A 20,088-nucleotide genomic window follows, 5' to 3' on the forward strand; every position below is an offset into this window, starting at 1 on the left:
TCCAGCCCAAGGGAAACACAATCAGGTGTTTTCAACGGCTGGGCAAGGGATGGGGGAATCTGACCATTTCATCCTCTTTCAGTAGCTCATTTCCCCAACCTTAACATTTACACATTTCCATATAAGTTTGGCTAGTCCTCATGAAAATCCGTCAGGCATTTTAGTGCTGTTTTCTCCCGATATCCACACTGTTGTATGCAATTTTGCCCAAAGTACACATTTTTTTGCGATACAATTTCCCCTAATACAATGCATTTTTGCATCTTATTTTATTAAGAGCGGCATTTCTTTGCACACAAGTATACACATTCTGTTACGCATAACTTGGCCAGCAAAATCCAGAATGTCAAAGGCTGTCTGCTCTCTGTTTCACATGTTGTTTCAAAAATTGCAAATGAGGTAGCTTCGTCTTTAAATGCAAACTCAGTAAGGCAACTGCAACATGCCTTCAAAGTGTGCTCTCATACCACTCTATAACAGTCATGGAGAAGCCTGGGAACTGTCATTTGCAACGGGTATTGGGAACTGCAGCTCTGCGAGGCCAGCACGCTTAACAAACTACAGCTCCCAGGATTCTTTGAGGGGAGCCATGACTTAAAAGTGGTGCAAGTGCACTTGTGCATGGCCGCCACCATCCTGGAAAGTCCAGAGCAACCCAGAAATCTCGGGGTTACATCCACACAACCCTCCGAAGGTGCCCAGCCTTGGCCTTACCTTCTTCCCACTCTCCGAGCTCAAGCTGTGCTTGTGCCTCTTGAGGTTTCGGCTGCTCAGATCCAACTGGGGCTTCCAGGCCTCGCCGTTGTTGTCGCTTGCAGTCGACTTGACCGGCGACACCTCGGGGTTTGCCACGATGCCCGTGCGGGCCATCTCCTCGGTGCAAGTGAGCTGCAGGCTCCGCAGGTACTCGTCGGTCTCTTTGTCCACCACCAGCAAGCGAGTCTCTGCTTCCACGGCCTTGATGCGCTGCACCACCTGGCGAAGGATGGGCAGGAAAGGAAGAAAACAAATATGAGCAGGGACTCCCGGGGGCGGAAACCAACAATTACAGCTACAGAATTTCTGCCGGGTGCAAACCATATGCCTGGTGCGTTGTGTTTATTTGCTGCATTTATATCCCAGCTTTTTCCTCCAAGGAGCTCAAGGTGGCATTCGTGGTTCTCCACCAAATCACCAAATCCTCCCAACAACCCTGTGAGGTAGGTTGGGCTAATATACCAGGCTTCCTCAAACTCGGCCTTCCAGATGTTTTCGGCCTACAACTCTCATTATCCCTAGCTAGCAGGACCAGTGGTCAGGGATGATGGGAATTGTAGTCTCAAAACTTCTGGAGGGCCAAGGTTGAGGGAGCCTGTAATACAGTATTGTCTAGTGACCAATGGTTCACTTTAACCAATGGATTGAAGGCACAGCGGCACTCACAACATATGAACGGATTGCTCATAGATGCAGGCTTTGTTTGGCTAAATATACTCATTTTAAATATATATATATATATATATATATATATATATATATATATATATATATATATATATATATATATATATAACTTTTTATAAAAGAATGGAAATGGTTTATTGAATGTTTACAGATAAACTGCAAACAGATAAAAACACTGGCAGGGTTATTGTAATAACCTGCAGTTACATAAGAGTATATATTTAAAGAAGATAAATAAAGGAGTAAGTTCCTTTGAATATGCAGAAAGTATTAAAAATAAATTTAAAGAACAGCAGAAAGAGGGGGAAGAAAGTCAAGTTTTAAAATGTTAAAATGATTGTAAAATCAGTGAAATGTATATATCTAAAAAGTATAATTATACACACAAACATAGATAGATAGATAGATAGATAGATAGATACACACACACACACCTACCAGTATTTGGAACAAGTTTATACAGAACATAATATATTAATAATCGTACAGTATATGTATTAAGCATAGATAAGAATCATATATCTGTTACCATATATTGTATTATATTTCTTCTCTTTCTCCCTACCCCCCTTTATTTTGTACAAATGAAAAGCTGTAAAATATTAATTTTAAAAGAAAAAGAAAAAAGGCGAGGAAGCTGTGACCAGCCCAAGGTCACCCAGCAAGCCAGAAAAGTATGGCTGCTAGACCTACATAAGATTAATCCACTAAATATTTAGCTGATTTACTAGAAAGAACCAAACTGGTAGACAATGCAAGTTAAAGGTATGTCTACTGGTTCTTTGAGGTTACTTTGGTTCTGGTGTGCCACTGCAACACCTTCAAGACAAGACAACCAGCTGTGGCATCTCTAGCTTTCATGGGCTGGGGATGATGTCGGCAGATGTGACCTTTTCCAAATTCTGTGCTTGCCCAGTGCAGTTACGTACGTTTCCCCCCAAAGCTATCAAAAACGGTGTGCAGACTGAAATGCCATGGACTCATAACTCAAGCTGTAACGCTTTATATCTGTCCTTGACTCAATTTCACTTTGCAACTTTTCCAACCAACTCTCAGGATCCTCTACGCAAGGATTTGGCAGGAAACTTCAGAGTGTATTCAACAGAGACTGGGCGGGGGGGGGGGGTAACTTTAGCAAAATCCACAGGCAGTCCAAGGTGGTATTTTGGAACAGCATTCTGTAATCTGAGAGGTGCATATCTTCATCTGAGGATATGTGCCTTCAGGCCTAACGTCTGGTCCAGCTGACGTTCTTAATTACAGCTAACTGGAACTTCCACGTTCAGAGGAAGTCCACCTGGGTATGCCAGATGCTGAGGCAAACGACCATAGAAGCAGGCTGCTGCTTGCATTCTCTGCTTATGTGTTTCCTGAGACCACCTTCTGGGCTAAGTGGGGACTTGCTTGACCTGACCTAGTGGAGCTCACGATCTCATGCTACCTTACAGAGATGGCCTTATACTAAGGAAAGATGGTTACAGGTGGGTAGCCGTGTTGGTCTGCCATAGTCAAAACAAAATAAAATAAAAAATTCTTTCCAGTAGCACCTTAGAGACCAACTAAGAACAAACTTAGTTGGTCTCTAAGGTGCTACTGGAAAGAATTTTTTATTTTGTTTTGTTTTAAGGAAAGATGGAACAGCATGTTTGAACACTGTTAAAGGCAGTAAATTGGGCTACCTTTGGTACAGGGGGAACCTGTTAGCCAGGTGGCTCAGGAATTTGAATAGAAAACAAACAAACAGTGTAGTTGTTACCGGTAAATCAGTGATTGTTAAACCACAGATCAATCGTTTTTATTGTTTATGTAGAGAATTATGCAGAAATTCTGGTTTAAATATTCTGGCTGTTTGCCGTAATAAACATTGGTTGGTTGGTTGGTTGATTGATTGATTGAATCAATGATTGAAATCAGCACACTTTTGAAAAGATCAGTCCTCCGTCTGGACGCAAAATGGCATCCAATGGTACCCAAACATAGCTAAAACTCTGCTCCTTGATCTCAGGGGCCAACATGCAAAATCTGCTCACTGTATCATAAGACTGTTTCCAAATGCATAAAAGAGCAGATGGACAAACAGCTTTCCAAAATTCATAGCAGATGGCACAGAGTTAAAACCTATGAAAGTTAAGCAAATATTAGACAGAACAGCCTTCCCCAACCTGGTGCCCTCCATGACTGCATGAAACTGTGGGTGATGTGAGTTGTTGTAGCCCAAAACATCTGGGGGGCACTAGGCTGGGGAAGGCAGAGACAGATGCTGTGCAGGATTGATTACCTCTTGCAAGCATGTACCTGCCCACTTGCTATGAGATCATCCCAGGAGGCCCCATAGGCAATTAGTAACCAGAGAGAGGGGGTCCATTTCCCCTCCCCTGCTCTGCTCATCGAATGCTTTCCCCAGCTGTGCAGAAGCATGACAGGCAGACCAGCAGCGACTGCCATGGGCCCTGCCTGCATGGTCAAGAGGTGCGATGGCAGCCCATTCCAGTCATTTGCTCCTGCATTTGCCCGCATGCAGCTTCTCAGAGAGGACACTGTCCAGTCACCAAGGTACCAAATGACAAACGATGCTGAGGACCTAAGTGCCTCTTCATTCATCTACCCTGAACACAAGGTTACGCAGCCAGTCACTGTGGATGACAGAATGCCCCCAGTGTGAAATTTACAGAGTGCAGCCCATCTTAAAATGAACTAACTAAACTGAGCCAGGGAGCTGGAAAACCCTTCCTTTCTCTGCCTGCCTGCAATCTCCAGAGGCAATGAGCCAGGCACCGCCAATCATACGCTTGCTGGAAGAGCAACGATGCGAGTGCCAGGCAGGCCTTCTGCTCCCTTTCAGAGCCACTTTGCATCAGCCACCTGGTGACACATACCATTTATGGCCCCAGAGAAGTAGGGGGTAGGAATCACCTATTCTCCTCTTCTTCTAGTTTGCAAAAGTTCCGTGGCTTGTTCGCCTAGGGACGCCTCTTGCTTACCGCAGGTGACCCAGGTGAGCAGCTACTTGCAAGCCTGCATTCATCTATCAATATGAAAATTTCCACAGAGGCATTCACGCTTTGTGCTTTGTGCAACTAATTCACCTGAGCTAGAGGGTTAGAGAAGAACGTTGCCAATCCAGCTTGACTCCTACACGCATAAACGAAAGGAAACCCCCGTGGTTTGAAAACAAAACAAAACAAATCCTAAAACCTGATTTCCAACGCAGATTCCAGCCTGCTCATTCCTTCCCATTAAGACGGCCTCCGAGCTCAACCGCAGAGCAAGTAAACGTTTCAATTGTGCAGCAATTGCAATGAAGGATCAGAAGGAACGCAGAGCTGTTCAAGGAGCTTTGCAAAAACACAAGCAATACACATAGCAGGCCAAGGGAAGTGAACAGAGGCCAGGACCACAGAGTAAGGCAGTGGCAGAGGTGAGTCAAAGAGGAAGGCCTCCACACTCCTGGAAGCAACTGGGCTTTGGAGGGAGTAAGTCCCTCAGCAAAGAAAGGGAAGCTGGTCATTTTTGTGATGCAAGAGAGCAGCCGATCACCTCTCAAATCCTCTTTGGGGCTTGATTTGATTGCTTGTTTCTTTGTATACCACCCTATACCCGTAGATCTCAGGGCAGTTCACAACATAAAATCACAATACGTATAGAAAACAGAAAATACATAACAATAGCCAAAAACAACAACAACAACCCAATAACCTCCTCTTCCACAACTCATTTTAAAAGGGCATAATCCATGTTCTAATTATTTTAGCATCCACACTCAGAGAAAGGCATAGCTACTCTCTCCAGCGCAAACAGAAAGATCCTCCTACAAACATTCCCATTCACCCCATCACTGCCACTGTCACCTCTGATCTCTACCTGTCCACTGACTACTCACTTCTACATCTTCAGACGTGGCTGCCTGACCATATAGTCTTACCTGATGCTGTAGCTATCTAATAGCAACAGGGAGCATCCCTCAGTACCAGGGGAAATGTACAAGGTAAGCCACACCACAATCATTTCACAGAAATCGCTTAGAAGGTGCCTGCACATTTTACTCCATAACTTTCTTTCTAGGAGGGCTGGAGACTTACTTTTTTAAAAAAAAAAAAAAAAAAAAAAAAGGTAAGAAAGGAAAGAAAGCTCAGAATCTGGCGCGCCTCCCCAGAGGCACCCATGGGTGCCATGGCGCATGCGGGTGCTGGGTTGGCGACCCCTATTGTACAACATGGCGGCTCATCTGCTAGGGGCCACCTGTGCTAAAGTGATCTATCCTGTTTGCATTTTTGTGATGACCTATGTTTTCTAACAAATAAGTCCAACTGACTGAATGCAGGTATTTCATACAGTGCCAAGTTACAGCTTCTTGAATCCTGAACCAAAGGGGCAAGCAATTGGATCTAGATAATCCCAAGAGTTGGTGCCCAAGTCAGTTGAATGTTGATCCAATGCTAACTGTTGGAAGATTCAAGGCAGATAAATGAAAGTACTTCTCTGCACAGACAGCATTGTTAAACTGTGAAATTTGCTCCCAGGAGATACAATGGCGGCCATAAACTTGGACTGGACAAATTCATGCAGAATAAGGCTGCCAATGGCTACCAGTCACAATGGTTATGCTCTGCCTCCACAGTCGGAGGAAGCAATGCTTCTGAATGCCAGTTGCTGGAAACCACAGGAGGGGAGAGGGCTCTTGTGCTATGTTCCGGCTTGTGGGCTTCCTAATGAGGCGTCTGGTTGGCCACTGTAAGAACAGGATGCTGGACTAGATGGGCCACTGGCCTGATCCAGCAGGCTCTTCTTAGGTTCTTGTCGGAAACTAATTTTCCTTGAGAGCCAGGTTTGGCAAGGAAGGTGAGGACACAGCCAACACCCTACGATGTCCTGCTGCAACGTCTCATTTCCACAGACGCTGCTCATCTACATCCAACTTGTGTTCTCCCCAGCTTGGTAACCGAGAGGCAAAATGGCACCAAACAGGGAGTGGGGCAGATTTTGCCCAGAGACCGCCGGCAGTCAACCCCAAAACTAACATTTTGAGATTCTCTCTCTACTCACTCATGCTATGCTAAGTGTCACCAACCTGGTGCCTTGCAGATGTTGCTGGACTACAGCAGATGAAGTCAGACAACATCTGGAAGCCGCCAAGCTGGTGCCGGCTGCTCTCTACACCATTCACAATTCACCACAGTACTTAGCTGCCTTTCTGTCTAAGCCAAAAAAGTCCTACAGGATAAAATCTCTTAGCCTAAAAACCTCAGTTGCTATCACTGCTCTTTTTCTATACTCTCCCTAGCTTCACGATATGCATTCCAAAAAGGAGTGACCATGACTGCATGTGAAATTTTCATTTCATTTCCTTTTTATTTTTATTTTATTTTCCTTTGTTTTCTTATTTTTGCTTCCATTCCTTTTTAGATTAGATTTCAAAAGCATTTCTTTTATTCTGGAGTATTATAAAAAAGATACTTTGTACTGGGTATGAACTTCTGCATATCTTTGGACAAGAATCAATAAAAATTGTTATTGGAACAAAATTGCAAACGAAATTGCCTGCGCAGCTTAATTCTTTTGGATCACCACGAGGATCCAGAGCTCAAGCCTCAGGCATTCACTAGAACACCAATCTCAAGAGACAGAGAGTTGTGCTGGGGTGGGGATATATTTGTCAAAAAGGAAGACACTGTGGCACCCAGCTTGGCAGATCCAAAACATCCATCCAGCGAGCAAGTCGTGGGGACCAAGTAGGCAGAGAGGGTGTCAGGCACCCAGTACGAAGGGTCGCTTAAAGCCTCTCCTGAGCTGGGTTGGGAATGCCTCCCTGCCCGAAAACCCGAAGAGCCACTGCCAGTCAGTGCAGGCAATACTTAGCTAAAGGTGTGACTTATTATAAGGCAGCTTCCTACATTCTCAGATCTTTGGGGAAGGGCTGCAGCTCAGTACTGTCCACACTGACTGCCAGAGGCTCTCCAGGGGTGCAGACAGGGAGATGCCCAACCCAGCCTGGAAATGCCATTGTTGAGGATTGTACCCAGGACCTTCTGCATGCAAAGCAGGTGCTGTGCCACTGAGCTATGCAACTTGATCAATAGTCTGACTTGCCGTGAGCTTCCTACGTTCCAACGTTACGTTTTGATGCATGCACCTAAGGCTTGCACGACTGAAAACATTTGCAGCCTCAAGAATCTTACAGGCTTCCAGGGACCTGTACCTGCTGCAGCACCTTCACAAGTACATACAACTAAGAAGGCCTTGTCCCGCTTTGCATGCATAAGGTTCCAGGTTCAATCCCCAGCATCTCCAGGTAGGGCTGGGAGAGACTTGAAAGCCTGGAGAGCTGCTGCCAGTCATTGTAGACGACACTAAGCTAGACGGACCCAATGGGCTGACTCAGTACTGTACAAGGCAGCTTCCTAACTGAAAATCCTGAGACCCAGCAGGGCAGGAAAGGGGCACTGAAGGTGGGTCCTTCCTTCGCACATATCTACCAGCAAGAGCAAGCAAGCTGGTTTGGAAGCCCTTATCAGGCAGCCTCAGAGCAGCAAGAGGATGGGAACAGTCCTTTTGGATCCTATTTTGGTGGCCTGCCTTCACCTCTGCTCCCCAAAAGGGCATTTCCCCTCAATCGGGCACTCCAAGTCCACCCCAGCCCCATCCAGAAGTCAGCCCTTCAAAGCAGGTTGGATCAGGCTAAGAGTCCCTAGCCCACAGCTTTCAGACACCTCTAAGGTCTCTGGAGCAGAACACCAAGGTGACAGCCAGCTCCCGCTGTTTGCCCCCAGGGGGCCATCGTCATTTAGAGGTAGACTGCGTGGCCTCAGGAGGTTCCATCTGGCCACCACGTCAGACGGTTGCCAGCATCGATCGATTCCGCTGATTGACATCCTGCTTTTAATTAATTGATGCCCTCCTTTTAACTAATTGACACCTCTTTGGGAGAACGCTGTTGTTAAACTAAAACAGATGCCAGCCTAGGAATCAGACGTGCCTTGCCAGGTCGTAGCAAGGAAGGTCCACCCAAGCCTCCTTGGGGAAGCCCCAGCTGAGCCCTCTCGTGACGCAGGTGCTCAGCAACGGTAGACTGCGCCTGAGCCTGGAGGCTCACCGTCACCCCTACCAGCACCGGCAGATTGCGGCTGAGCCCTGGCGGCTTCCCGTCACCCCCACCCCCACCCCCGAGCGCCCACCGTCACCCCGGCCGCGGCTTCCCCCCGGACCTGGTGGTGCGTCTCCTTCTCGACGTTGAGCCCGTTGACTTCGACGACGCGGTCCCCGGCGCGCAGCCCCGCCGCCTCGGCCGGCGAGTCGGGCTCCACTTTGCGGATGAATTGGCCGCTCTTGCCCTTCTCGCCGTGCAGGTGGAAGCCGTAGCCGTTGTCGCCCTTCAGCATGTGGCACAGGCGCGGCTGCAGAGGTGGCGGCGGCGGCGGCTGGCGAGCGCGGCTCCCGGGGGGGCCTCCAGCCCCGGCTGCGGCTGCAGACGCCGCCCCGGCCGCCTCGGCGTCCTGCTCCTTGGCCATGGCCGGCCGGCCAGCCCGCAGCCTGTGCAGCAACAACCGCGGCAGCAGCGCCCGAGCCGCCTCCTCCTGCGCCCAAGGCGCTTCCGACGGTCGGAGAGCGGCGAGGGGGCGGCCCTTAGGGGGGCGTCGCCGCCGCTGGGCCGCCCCGAGGGGCCATCCCGACCCTCCTGCCTGCGCCCGTGACGACGAAGACGATCAGGAGCCCGGCCCTGGAAGCTGCGGCGGCGCACCGATGGGCCGGCCAGCTAGCGAGCGGACGGCGCCCCCCTGAGCGCTCGCAGGCCGAAGGCGCAGCTGCGCCCTCCCGCCTCCTCCGCCTCCTCCAGGCTGCAACCCGGAACCTTCCAGAGATGGGGAGGGAGGGGGTCCCCCCTTCTTCTTCCTCCTGCAGTAACCTCTCTCCTCCCCCCGAGGGCAGCCTGGCCAAAAGACCCCCAGATACCGGCTGTGTCAGGAGAAGCGGCTGGGTTAGAAGCTTTGGAGCTGGGATGAATTAAAAGGGGTGACGGAGTTCGTTGGAGCAAGGCAGCCCTTCTCCCCGGACCCCCAACCAGTTTTTCGAAGGCCAGCCTCAGGACTCCGGGTGAAGCAGCCGCCCAGCAGAAAGGGGAGCAAAGCGTGCGTCTGGCCTCGTGCAAAGCGCCATCGCCGTCTTTCTGCAGCCACCCTTTTGAGATGCGAGGCGGGGAGTATTGCAGGAAGGATTCCCAGACAGGGCTGGATCTTTAAAAGTTTTGGGGCTCAAAATTGTGCCGCGAAGAAAGGGGGCAAAAGGGGGAAGGGAGGTGCAGCTTTTGCCAAGCTGGTGCCCTCCTCATGTTGTTGGACTGCGATTCCTGTCAGCCAGGAATGGTGGGAGTTATAGTTGAATACACTTGGACCGCGCTGTATAGAAAGGGGAGAGAGCCTAGGCTTACTCCGCATTTGCTTCATTGGCATGCAGTGGGAACGGGACTGAGTTAGGCCTTTGCCACATTCGGTGCCCTCCAGCTGTTTGGGACTACAACTCCCATCAACCCCAGGGAAGCACAGTCTTAGGATGCTGGGGCTGATGGGAGTTGTAGTACAAAACTGCCAGGTGTACAGGATTGGAAGTATCCCCTTCATGTTTCCAAGATTCACTTCACTTGCTGATTATTACAGCCACTGCATTTTAAAATAGTAGTGCTTAACATCTATCTAGTGTTCAAAGGGTTTCACATTTTATTTTCTTGCTTAAAGGTAAAGGTAAAGGTACCCCTGACCATAAGGTCCAGTTGCAGATGACTCTGAGGTTGCGGCACTCATCTCACTCTATAGGCCGAGGGAACCGGCATTTGTCCGCAGACAGCTTCCGGGTCATGTGGCCAGCATGACTTAAGCCGCTTCTGGCAAACGAGCAGCGCACGGAAATGCCGTTTACCTTCCCTCCAGTGCGGTACCTATTTATCTACTTGCACTTTGACGTGCTTTCAAACTGCTAGGTGGGTAGGAGCTGGGACCAAGCAACGGGAGTTCACCCCATCACGGGGATTCGAACTGCCGACCTTCCGATCGGCAAGCCCCAGGCTCAGCAGTTTAGACCACAGCGCCACCCATGTCCCTATTTTCTTGCTTACTATATTTAAATAAGGCCACAGAACATGATTGTTCTCTGGCAACACACAGATAAGATAAAATGCAGTTAAAATATACTATACTTTAAAAATTACAGTATACAGCAGAAAAAGGAATAAAAAACAACTAAAAATGTACAGTATATAAGCAGTGCCTCGTGATCCCTTTGTAATTTTGACTACTGTACAACAAACCTGTAAGGTGAGTCGGTCTTTATTTATAGATGCTGGGGGTGGAGCTGAGAGAGACTTGCCTTAAGGAAGGGCGCCTGAAATAGGCAAGATTTGAACCCAGATCATCCTGATTTGCAGGCCAAGCCATTATGCATTTAGTAGGATTCCACCAATTTGGTTTTCAAAAGTTAATTCAGTTTGTTGGTCTTTTTAAAAGTGCATTTATCTAGCACACATTTGCAACATTTGAAGAGATGTGTGGAGAGACAAGGGTTTCAAATGACTACTAGTCGTGGCTATGTAGTAACAACAACAACAACATTTATTTCTTATACCCTGCCCATCCGGGTGGGTTGCCCTAGCCACTCTGTGCAGCTTTCAACAAAATTACAGGAAAAGCAACAACAACATCAAACATTAAGAGCTTCCCGAAACAGGAACATAAGAGGAAGCTGCTGGATCAGGCCAGTGGCCCATCTAGCCCAGCATCCTGTTCCCACAGTGGCCAACCAAGTGCCCCAGTGGATTAGAACACGAGCCCTCTCCCCTCTCATGGTTTCCAGCAACTGGTATTCAGAAGCATTACTGCCTCTGACCATGGAGGCAGAGAACATAGCCCTTGTGGCTAGTAGCCATCGATAGGCCTCTCCTCTGTGAATTTCTCTAACCCAGGGGTCCCCAAACTAAGGCCCGCGGGCCGGATACGGCCCAAGGGACTCAATTATCCAGCCCGCAGCAACCCCTGGTGCCAGCTGCCGTCGCCCGCTCTTACTGGTGCGGCGCGGCTGCCCACTTGTGCGTATAGATTGTGCGTATGCGCAGGCATCATTTCCGGTGCACTTCCAGGTCGGAGGAGGCCCATGCGCACAAGCTATTTCTGGTGCTCCGCCAACCCGGTAGTGCGCCAGAAATAGTGTGTGTGCACATGTATGTGCGCGCACTCCTCCGCGCAATTGGCGCTGGAGGAACCGACCCAAGGCCTGATAAGTTTGCCGACCCCTGCTCTAGCCCTCTCTTAACGTCACCCATGTTGTTGGCCATCATTTGCTCCTGAAGGAGCGAGTTCCAATGTTCAACTAGACACTGTGTGAACAAACCCTTTTAGCTGTCCTGAATCATTGGATGGCCACTAGTTCCTGTGTTAAGAGAGAGGCTTCTCTGTCCACTATCGCCGTTCCTCCACTACTAGAGGCAAAGTGTGTCTGAATACCAGCTGCTGGTTTGATCCCAGTGGGGCACTTCATTTCAAAAGGGGATTAGACCAATCAATGGAGGATGAAGCTACATCTGTGGCTGCTGCTTGCCACAGTGCTATATAGTGCACCTCTAGTTCCCAAGGCAGGATGGCATTATGAGGGGTTGCTGTTGGTATCATGAATGGAGAGAGTCACTGCTGAGCTCAGGATTTGCTCGATGTGTTTCCCATGGGCATCAGGTTGGCAGCTTTGGGAACAGGATGCTGGACTAGCTGGGCTTTTGGCCTGATCCAGCAAGCAGGCTCTTCTGAAGTTCTTCCATCTCCTATATACACCACCAGGACCCCATTGGCTGCATAAAGATCCCTAGCCCATCAGCAGAGTGTATGCAGGAGTTCATAGGCTCAAGCCTAGGATGTGACTGATTGATTTATCTTGTTTAAAACTGTTTTAGATCCCCCTTCAGCCTTACAGGTACTAGGAATGGCCAAGTCATCATGCCATAAGTTGAGGAGTGGTCTTGTTCATTTGTCCCATTAATTTCAAGGGGTATTTCATAAGAGAACATTGAGTTGGTTGGGAGCCCCATGCTGATTAGTTCAGCGGGAAGGATGCAATTTGGGATTTCCACTGCTGCCATAACTTTGGGGCTTCCTCAGAAAAAGGAGTAGCCGATCTGCCCTGAGTTATATTACTTAGGAACCCAGGAAACCAACAGACCAGACCAACAGTCCATCTAGAATCAGACCAACAGTCCATCTAGCTCACTCAGTATTGCCGACACTGGCTGGCAGCATCTCTCCACGGTTTGAGACAGGGAGTCTCTTACAGGCCTATCTGGAGATGCTGGGAATTGAATATATGTTGTAACCCTCCCCTTTGGAGTGAAGGTTTCCCAAATCTTTTCTGCCTCCGCAAAGGGCTACCTGCAGGAAATTTGCTTTTGTTCACAAAGGGAACATAATGGCAACAAAATTAGCGCTTGCAAGAGGTTCCCCGCCGCTTTGCCTTTGAACGTTCTGCAGTTCTGAGTCAGGGAAAATTCACCACCATTTCAGAGTATGGTCAAGGCTGGGTTTCCTGCCGTTTCTCTTCTCCTGGAGTTGGTGTTTGGGTTTTTTTGCTTACTGCACTGGGGGGGGGGGGAGAGAGACAAGGAGGCAGCTTCAAGCACACCTCAAAAAAGCCTCACAGAGAGCCAGTGTGGTGTAGTGAGAGCCAGTGTGGTGTAGTGGTTAAGAGTGGTAGACTCGTAATCTGGGGAACCGGGTTCGCGTCTCCGCTCCTCCACATGCAGCTGCTGGGTAACCTTGGGCCAGTCACACTTCTGTGAAGTCTCTCAGCCCCACTCACCTCACAGAGTGTTTGTCATGGGGGAGGAAGGGAAAGGAGAATGTTAGCCGCTTTGAGACTCGTTCGGGTAGTGAAAAGCGGGATATCAAATCCAAATCCAAACTCTTCAAATGAGTCTTCTTGGTTTTATTATCATTAGGGCCACCAGGACACCACATGGCCTCTAACTAACACTGCGGACTTAATGCAGAAGAGATTGACTGGGAAGAGTTGAGGGCTCCACTGAGCAAAAGGCTGAAGGTCTTGGAGTATAATCCGTTTTAAGAGAGCCACTGCTCAGGGGCTGAGAGAGAGAAACTGGATTCCTCACGCCGGAGCATTCTTGTTGCAAAGCTGGAAGATCGTTTCATGCATGAAGAAAATGAAAGCCAGTTTTTCCGGCTTTTTAAAATCGTGCTGTGAAATGTCACCTTGTCAGGCCACCGCTGCATACCCATGGTTGACAGCTAGGCTGGGACAAAAGGGTGGGTCAACTCTCTGCTTGAAAACCATCCCCTGGGTCAGCCTCATCCAACTTGAGACCCAACAAGGGCAAATGCCAATGAAGTATGCCTGTCTGTTAAGTGTTCAAGAACCTCCAACCCCCCAGTTTTTGCTGTTTGCCAGGAAAAAGAAGCAGCAGCAGCAGTGATAGACGGTCCCAGGTTCTTTGCTCAGCATCTTGAGGGAGGGCTGGGGAAAGACCCCTGGAAAGCCACTGCCAGTCAGTGTTCAACCATACTGATCTAGATGGATCAATGCCTCGTTACAAGGAAGGTTCCTCTGCTCCAGCTTCCTATGCAGGGAGCCAGTATGGCGAAATGGTTAGAGTGCTTGACTATGACCCGGGAGACCAGGGTTTGAAACCCCACTCAGCCAGGTGACTCAACAACGGCAGGGGTCTCCTTAAGTGCATGCAGACTGCCTTCTCCCTTTAAAGATCAACTCCAGTCCTTAGCACACTAATGTGGACACAATTTGGAAAGCTCTGAACTAAAGGAATTGAAGGAGGTGGGGCATAAAGTCCACTCTCTAAAATTACCTAATTGCAGGGGCCCAGTCAATCCATCGTTTTATTTGTATGCCTTCTTTTTTTCTTATATGTGTTCCTGGCATAGCCATCTAGGCACTCATAATGTTTGAACATGGAAGCTGCACATGGAAGCTGCCTTGCACCAAGTTAGAGCATTGTACCAAGTTAGAGCATTGCCCCATCTAACTCAGTATTGTCTACACAGATTGGCAGCAGCTCTCCAGGGTTTCAGGCAGTGGGTCTCTCCAAGCCCCATCCAAAGGTGCCATTGAGGATTAAACCCAGGACCTTCTTCATGCAAGGCAAGTGCTCTTCTAGAGAGCTATAGCCACTTCCCCTGAACTGAGAATCGGCTCCTTCAGTAACACTGCTGTGCAGGCTTTTCGGAGGAAACTTTAAACCCAAAGCAACTCTGCTTGGAGAGAGTGCAGAATCCATGTCAAGTCATAGCAGAGAGAGAGAGAGAGAGAGAGAGAGAGAGAGAGAAGATCTCTTGCCTTCAAATCAATCCTGCATTTATGCAGAGCCAATATTTGCACTGCTTTAACACAGACTTTCTCCTTTAACCTTTGAGGATCTTCTTTTCCAGTGGAAAAAAAAACTGTCCGCTGTGCCGTAGACAGTCTTTGCAAACATGGCACGAGAAAAACGTGCAATTCTGGGACACAATCACGCCCTGGGCCGGTTCTCTCCTGCAACACAGAACCTGTGGCAGGGAATGGCGTGAGAATATGGAAATTTTCGACCCTGCTTCTTTGGGGCGGTCCTGGTTAATCTTTTTCCACAACTCCTGAGGAAATTTGGCTGTAGTGAATACCACGGACGCCAGCTTCTGAAAGACTCCCCATGCCTGACCGCTGCTCCTGGTGTAACATAGACCTGCTTTTAATTCTTGCCTCTCCTCCTATCCCAAAAATACACTTCCCATATTTGTACATGTTAGCCTGAGGATACGGTCCCTTCTGTTCTTTCCTCCCCAGTTATTTGTTTCATTTTATAATGTATATAAAACAGAGGGAACAGTTATAACTATGGGTAGAAATTAAAATAGTAAAAACAAAACTATAAAACATTGTAGATGTGCTGAGTAGACCCCTTGAAATTAATGGACCCAAATTAGTTGTGTTCGTTGAATGAAATGGTTCTGTTCTCAGTAGGACTAATATCCAATACAACCCTGTGCTGTTATCTTACAACTAGTGATTCTCAACTCTTTATCTGTTCCCCGACCCTTTCTTTGCATAGGGTTTCATCTTTCTATAAGATTGTATCACAGCGATCTCCTTGGTAAAAAGCATAATTCTAAACACCAGCTGCTCTTTGGCCATAGCTTTTCCCTCTCATGCATACGGCTTGAGGCTCTGTGTATCCTTTTTGAACTTGATCTCCCTGGCTTTGTCCTGCTTTCTCAATCTCGTAATATTTACTGGAAAAGCAATAAAACACATTTTTAAATAAGTATATACTACTACTACTACAATCAACAACAACAACCAACAACCACCATCATTTATTACTCATACCCTACCCATCTGGCCAGGCTGCTCCAGCCACTCTGGGCAGCTCCCAACAGAATATTAAAAACAATAAAACATCAAACATTAAACCTTCCCTAAACAGGGCTGCCTTCAGATGTCTTCCTTGTTGTTTATTTCCTTGACATCTGATGGGAGGGTGTTCCACAGGGCAGGTGCCACTACTGAAAAGGCCCTCTGCCTGGTTCCCTGTAACCTCACTTCTCGCAGTGAGGGAACCGCCAGAAGGCCCTCGGTGCTGGACCTCTGTCTGCCAAATGCTGCCATCTCTCTGAGATAGCCTGCAGAATTCTTTATCATTTATTTTTATCAATAATAATTAATGTATGTACTGCTCACATGCTGATGCAGTAGACTACAAAAAAAGGACACAATCTAGTTTGTGTGAAGCATGCGTTCCACAGGGCAGGGGCAGATACTCTAGAAGCCCTGGTCTGCACAGCTGCCCAACGCATATGTGGTGCATGCAGCACACCGCAGATGATTTAAACTTATGCATGGCATGGGGAAAGTGGATGGAGAAAAGTTTCCCCCCCTTCCTCTTAACACCAGAACTCGTGGGCATCCAATGAAGCTGAATGTTGGAAGATTCAGAACAGACAAAAGGAAGTTCTGTTCACGCAGAACAGGTAAACTGTGGAACTCATTGTCACTGGAGGCTGTGACAGACACCAACCTGGATGGTTTTAAAAGAGGATTAGGCAAAATCATGGAAGCAAGGGCTATTGATGACTACTGGCAGCAATGGCTGTGCTCTGCCTCCACAGCTGAAGGCAGCAATGCTTCTGAATACAGTGGTGCCTCAGGTTAAGAACTTAATTCATTCTGGAGGTCCGTTCTTATCCTGAAACTGTTCTTAACCTGAAGCACCACTTTAGCTAATGGGGCCTCCCGCTGCTGCCGCGCCACCAGAGCACAATTTCTGTTCTTATCCTGAAGCAAAGTTCTTAACCTGAAGCATTATTTCTGGGTTAGCGGGGTCTGTAACCTGAAGCGTATGTAACCTGAGGTACCACTGTACTGGTTGGTGGAAACTGCAGGAGGGGAGAGTTCCCTTGTGCTTGGGTCCTGCTTGTGGGCAGCGGCGGAGGAAGCCGCTCGGGTGCCTGGGGCGGGGGGCACCGTGGGGCCGCCGGAGTCTGCCTGCCTCCTCCCACTCAGCCACCCTATAGCAGGGGAGAAGGCAGTGGGCCGACTGTTTGGGCAGTGCATCTCATCCCAGGAGAGACATGTGGCTCAGGCACACTGCAGGCCCCACAATGAGTGCCGCCCAGCATTTTGTTGCCCCCTCAGTGGTGATACCAGGGGCGGACCACCCCCACCGCATCCCCCTTCCTCCACCCCTGCTTGTGGGTTTCCCAAAAAGACACCTGGGTGTCCAATGTGAGAACAGGATGTTGTGCTGGATCTGTCAGGACAAATTCTTACGTTGTTATGACGGCAATGGCTGGGCAAGAGTGCATGGAATAAGGCAATCCATCAGATCTCCCCTTAGTGGCTTCATAGAAGCTTGATCCTCCAAGGACACCCTTTAATTGGGCGAAGAAATCCTTGCTTTTGCCTGTCCTGAATCTGCCACCATTTAGCTTCCTCGGATGCCCCTGCTGAATTATAGTATTCTCGTAGATTTAGGGTACCAGAGTCTGTTAGTGAATGGTAGAATCCATGCTTAATCTGATACACCTCTTGTCATGTTCTCCCTTACCTGCCCTTTTCTTCTTTAAACTGAAAGTCCTCAAACATTGCAACCTTCCCTCATAGGTTTCCCCTTTGATCGTTTTGGCATCTCTCAGTCTCAGCTGCATCACAGGGTTGTTGTGAGGTTTAGAGTGTGGAGGTGAGAGTGATAGAGGCCACTCTGAACTCATTGGAGGAAAAGCGGAGGAGAAATGTAATAAATAATTCGAGAAGTCATCAGAATTTAGGAATATGTCCCACCCCCAACCTGGAAAAAATAGACATATTTTTTGAAAGTATCATCCACCTTTAATATCTTTGCTGAATAGCAAAGCTGACTTTGCACTGCCATCTGCTGTGCAAATTTTGAAATCACAATGTATACCACCACCCTTCCTCCTAGACCTAGATGTTTGTGGTTGGGGGGCTCCTGTTCCAACAGAATCTGTAGTACAGCCAGGGCTGGAACTCAGGACAAAAGCCCAGAGATCCACAGGGGATGGTGAGAGTTAAATGACCTTCTAGAGAGCAGCAAATGTTCCAAAACATCTGGAGGGCCACCAGTTGGGAAAGGCTGGTATTAATATCTTAGCGAGATATGGCAATGACGGACGTATTTAGGGAAGGATGCCTTCACAGCGGACAACTAAAACCATTTCTATGATGAGCCACAATAGAAAAACAGAACCTGCAGGCCAGTGGTGGCTGGTCCCCATTGAGACTGATGGGGCAGAAGACAGGGAGCCCAACACTAGGTGAGGCCAGAGCCAATAAGAGGCACAGCATGTCTAATTCTAGTTTGGTCCTCATCCTCCCGCCTGTTGAGTTGTGCAAGGGGAACACTGAGAGTGCAGAGGGGAAGGAAGCTGACAAGCAGGCCAACCCGCTGGACTGGTTACAAGAAAGAAGGCAGGCAGCTGTGAGCCGGCTGAGGGCAGAGTGAGGTTGGTGGGACAGGGCTGCACTAGTCCCAGTGGAGAAGCTTCCACTGCTCCAGGTTCCAAAGCACTGAATACCAGATTCGGGAGTGGGGGCTAAGAAAAAGGGAGGTGGGCTGCCTCTTCCCCAGCTTAAGATTTATTGCAGCTCACAGGCAGAGTAAATGCTTTGCATGCAGAAGATACCAGGTCCAATCCCCAGCATCCCTAGGTAGGTGTGCTGGTCCCAAGGGCAGTCCAAGAAGCGAGGTCCAGGTCCGGTCCAGAGTCCAAAGAGTCATCAAGGAGTCAATCCAGCAAAGCCAAGGCAGGATACAGAGCAGGAAACCAGGCAATGTCAGGAACAGGATCACAGGCAGAATCTGGCAAACAGCAATGTTGCTTCCACAACCTGGGGCGGGGGTCCGACAGCCTTTTATCTCTGACGAGGTAATGGCCAGCCCCGACCCCCCAACGACTCACCACCCTGTCTCGCCCAAAGGTGAGCACTCCTCCTGCGAGTACTCAGGTCTCTCCTCCTCTCAGACCTGAGTCTCTGCAGCTCGGGAGACGCTGGTGGGTTACTGGACCCGGACCCAGGGGCTGCCTCAGCCTCTCCTGACCCAGCCGGTAGTGGAGCAGCTGTCAGTGAGGTATTCCCCGCATCTGGAGCCAGGATAGGCTCAGGCCTCTGACTCGGCCCAGCTGGTGCTTGTTGCAGGGGAACCTGTGCAGACTGGGGCTTTTCAGGATCAGGCCCCGCCCCAGACTTGGTTCAGATGATGTCTGAGGCAGAGGATCTGGTGCAGACTGAGACTCCTCTGGTTCTGAGTCCAAGCCCAAGTCCCAGGCCATCACAGTAGGACTGGGGGAGACTCCTCCCTGAAACCCTGGAAGCCCCTGCCAGCCTGAGCAGGTAATACTGAGCTAGACCGACCAAGGTTCTGACTTGATGCAAGGCTGCTTCCACTATACTCCTTTGTGGCTGACCATAACTGGAAACAAGGCAATTCTGCTGAGGAGCGAAAAAGAGAAATGAAGGATCCAGTGTTCCAATAAGCTCAGGTGCATCCTAGATTTGCATATTCCCCTGTAGTCCCTCACTCCAGGAGTTAAGAGGACATGAATAAGGGAAAGACAGTGGCAATATTCCCCAGGTGCATTTCCAAAGAGTCGCCAGCAAGTGGCACTACTAGCTTTGCTGTGGATGCCCTTCTGAGAAGTTCCAGCCACTGTTCCCAAGTGCCCCATGTTCACCGAATGGTAAAGAAAGAGAAGAAAACTCAAGCCTTTGGGGTCCTCCAATCTGTTTTGAGTTCCACAGTTCAGCTTCAGCTTGTGTGTGAGAGAAAGAAAACCAAAATGCGACTTTAAGCTTGGTTTTGTGAGTTGTGATAGCTTTGCAAGGGCAAAGATCCTGAGGCAGGGGACCATGCTGGCCCATAATAGCAGTATTTATGCAATGGAAACAAGCTCATTTTGAAGAAAGTTGACCACTGTTGAAATAAGGTTGAATGATTTTGTGTCTTCTTACGCAGATGCTGAATGTGGGCAGTTGGCCAGACACAGTAGCGCCACTGAAGCTTCTTATTGAACCCGAGGATGTAAATTAATGCAGAAAAGCACACTGAAGACTGTAAAGTTGTAGAGTTGGAAGGGAATCCGTGGGTCATCTAGTCCA

At 48.8% G+C, this 20,088-nt stretch overlaps 1 protein-coding gene across 2 annotated transcripts in view; it reads right to left on the reverse strand.

The window, feature by feature from the left end:
* SLC9A3R2 (SLC9A3 regulator 2) overlaps nucleotides 1-9,137 on the reverse strand; it is a 51,788-nt gene extending 42,651 nt beyond the window's left edge. The window contains exons 1-2 of one of the 2 annotated variants that reach the window (XM_033166555.1): nucleotides 8,646-9,137; nucleotides 715-975 (exon numbers count right to left, since the gene is read on the reverse strand). In XM_033166555.1, coding sequence (XP_033022446.1) covers nucleotides 715-975; nucleotides 8,646-8,948 — 564 coding nt within the window. In that variant the 5' untranslated portion in view covers nucleotides 8,949-9,137. The remainder of the gene's footprint in view (nucleotides 1-714; nucleotides 976-8,645) is intronic. The other variant, XM_033166554.1, reaches the window with a different exon arrangement.
* Nucleotides 9,138-20,088: the final 10,951 nt, after the last annotated feature.

Source organism: Lacerta agilis, chromosome 13 (genome assembly GCF_009819535.1).
Source record: "Lacerta agilis isolate rLacAgi1 chromosome 13, rLacAgi1.pri, whole genome shotgun sequence".
Classification (NCBI taxonomy): Eukaryota; Metazoa; Chordata; class Lepidosauria; order Squamata; family Lacertidae; genus Lacerta; species Lacerta agilis.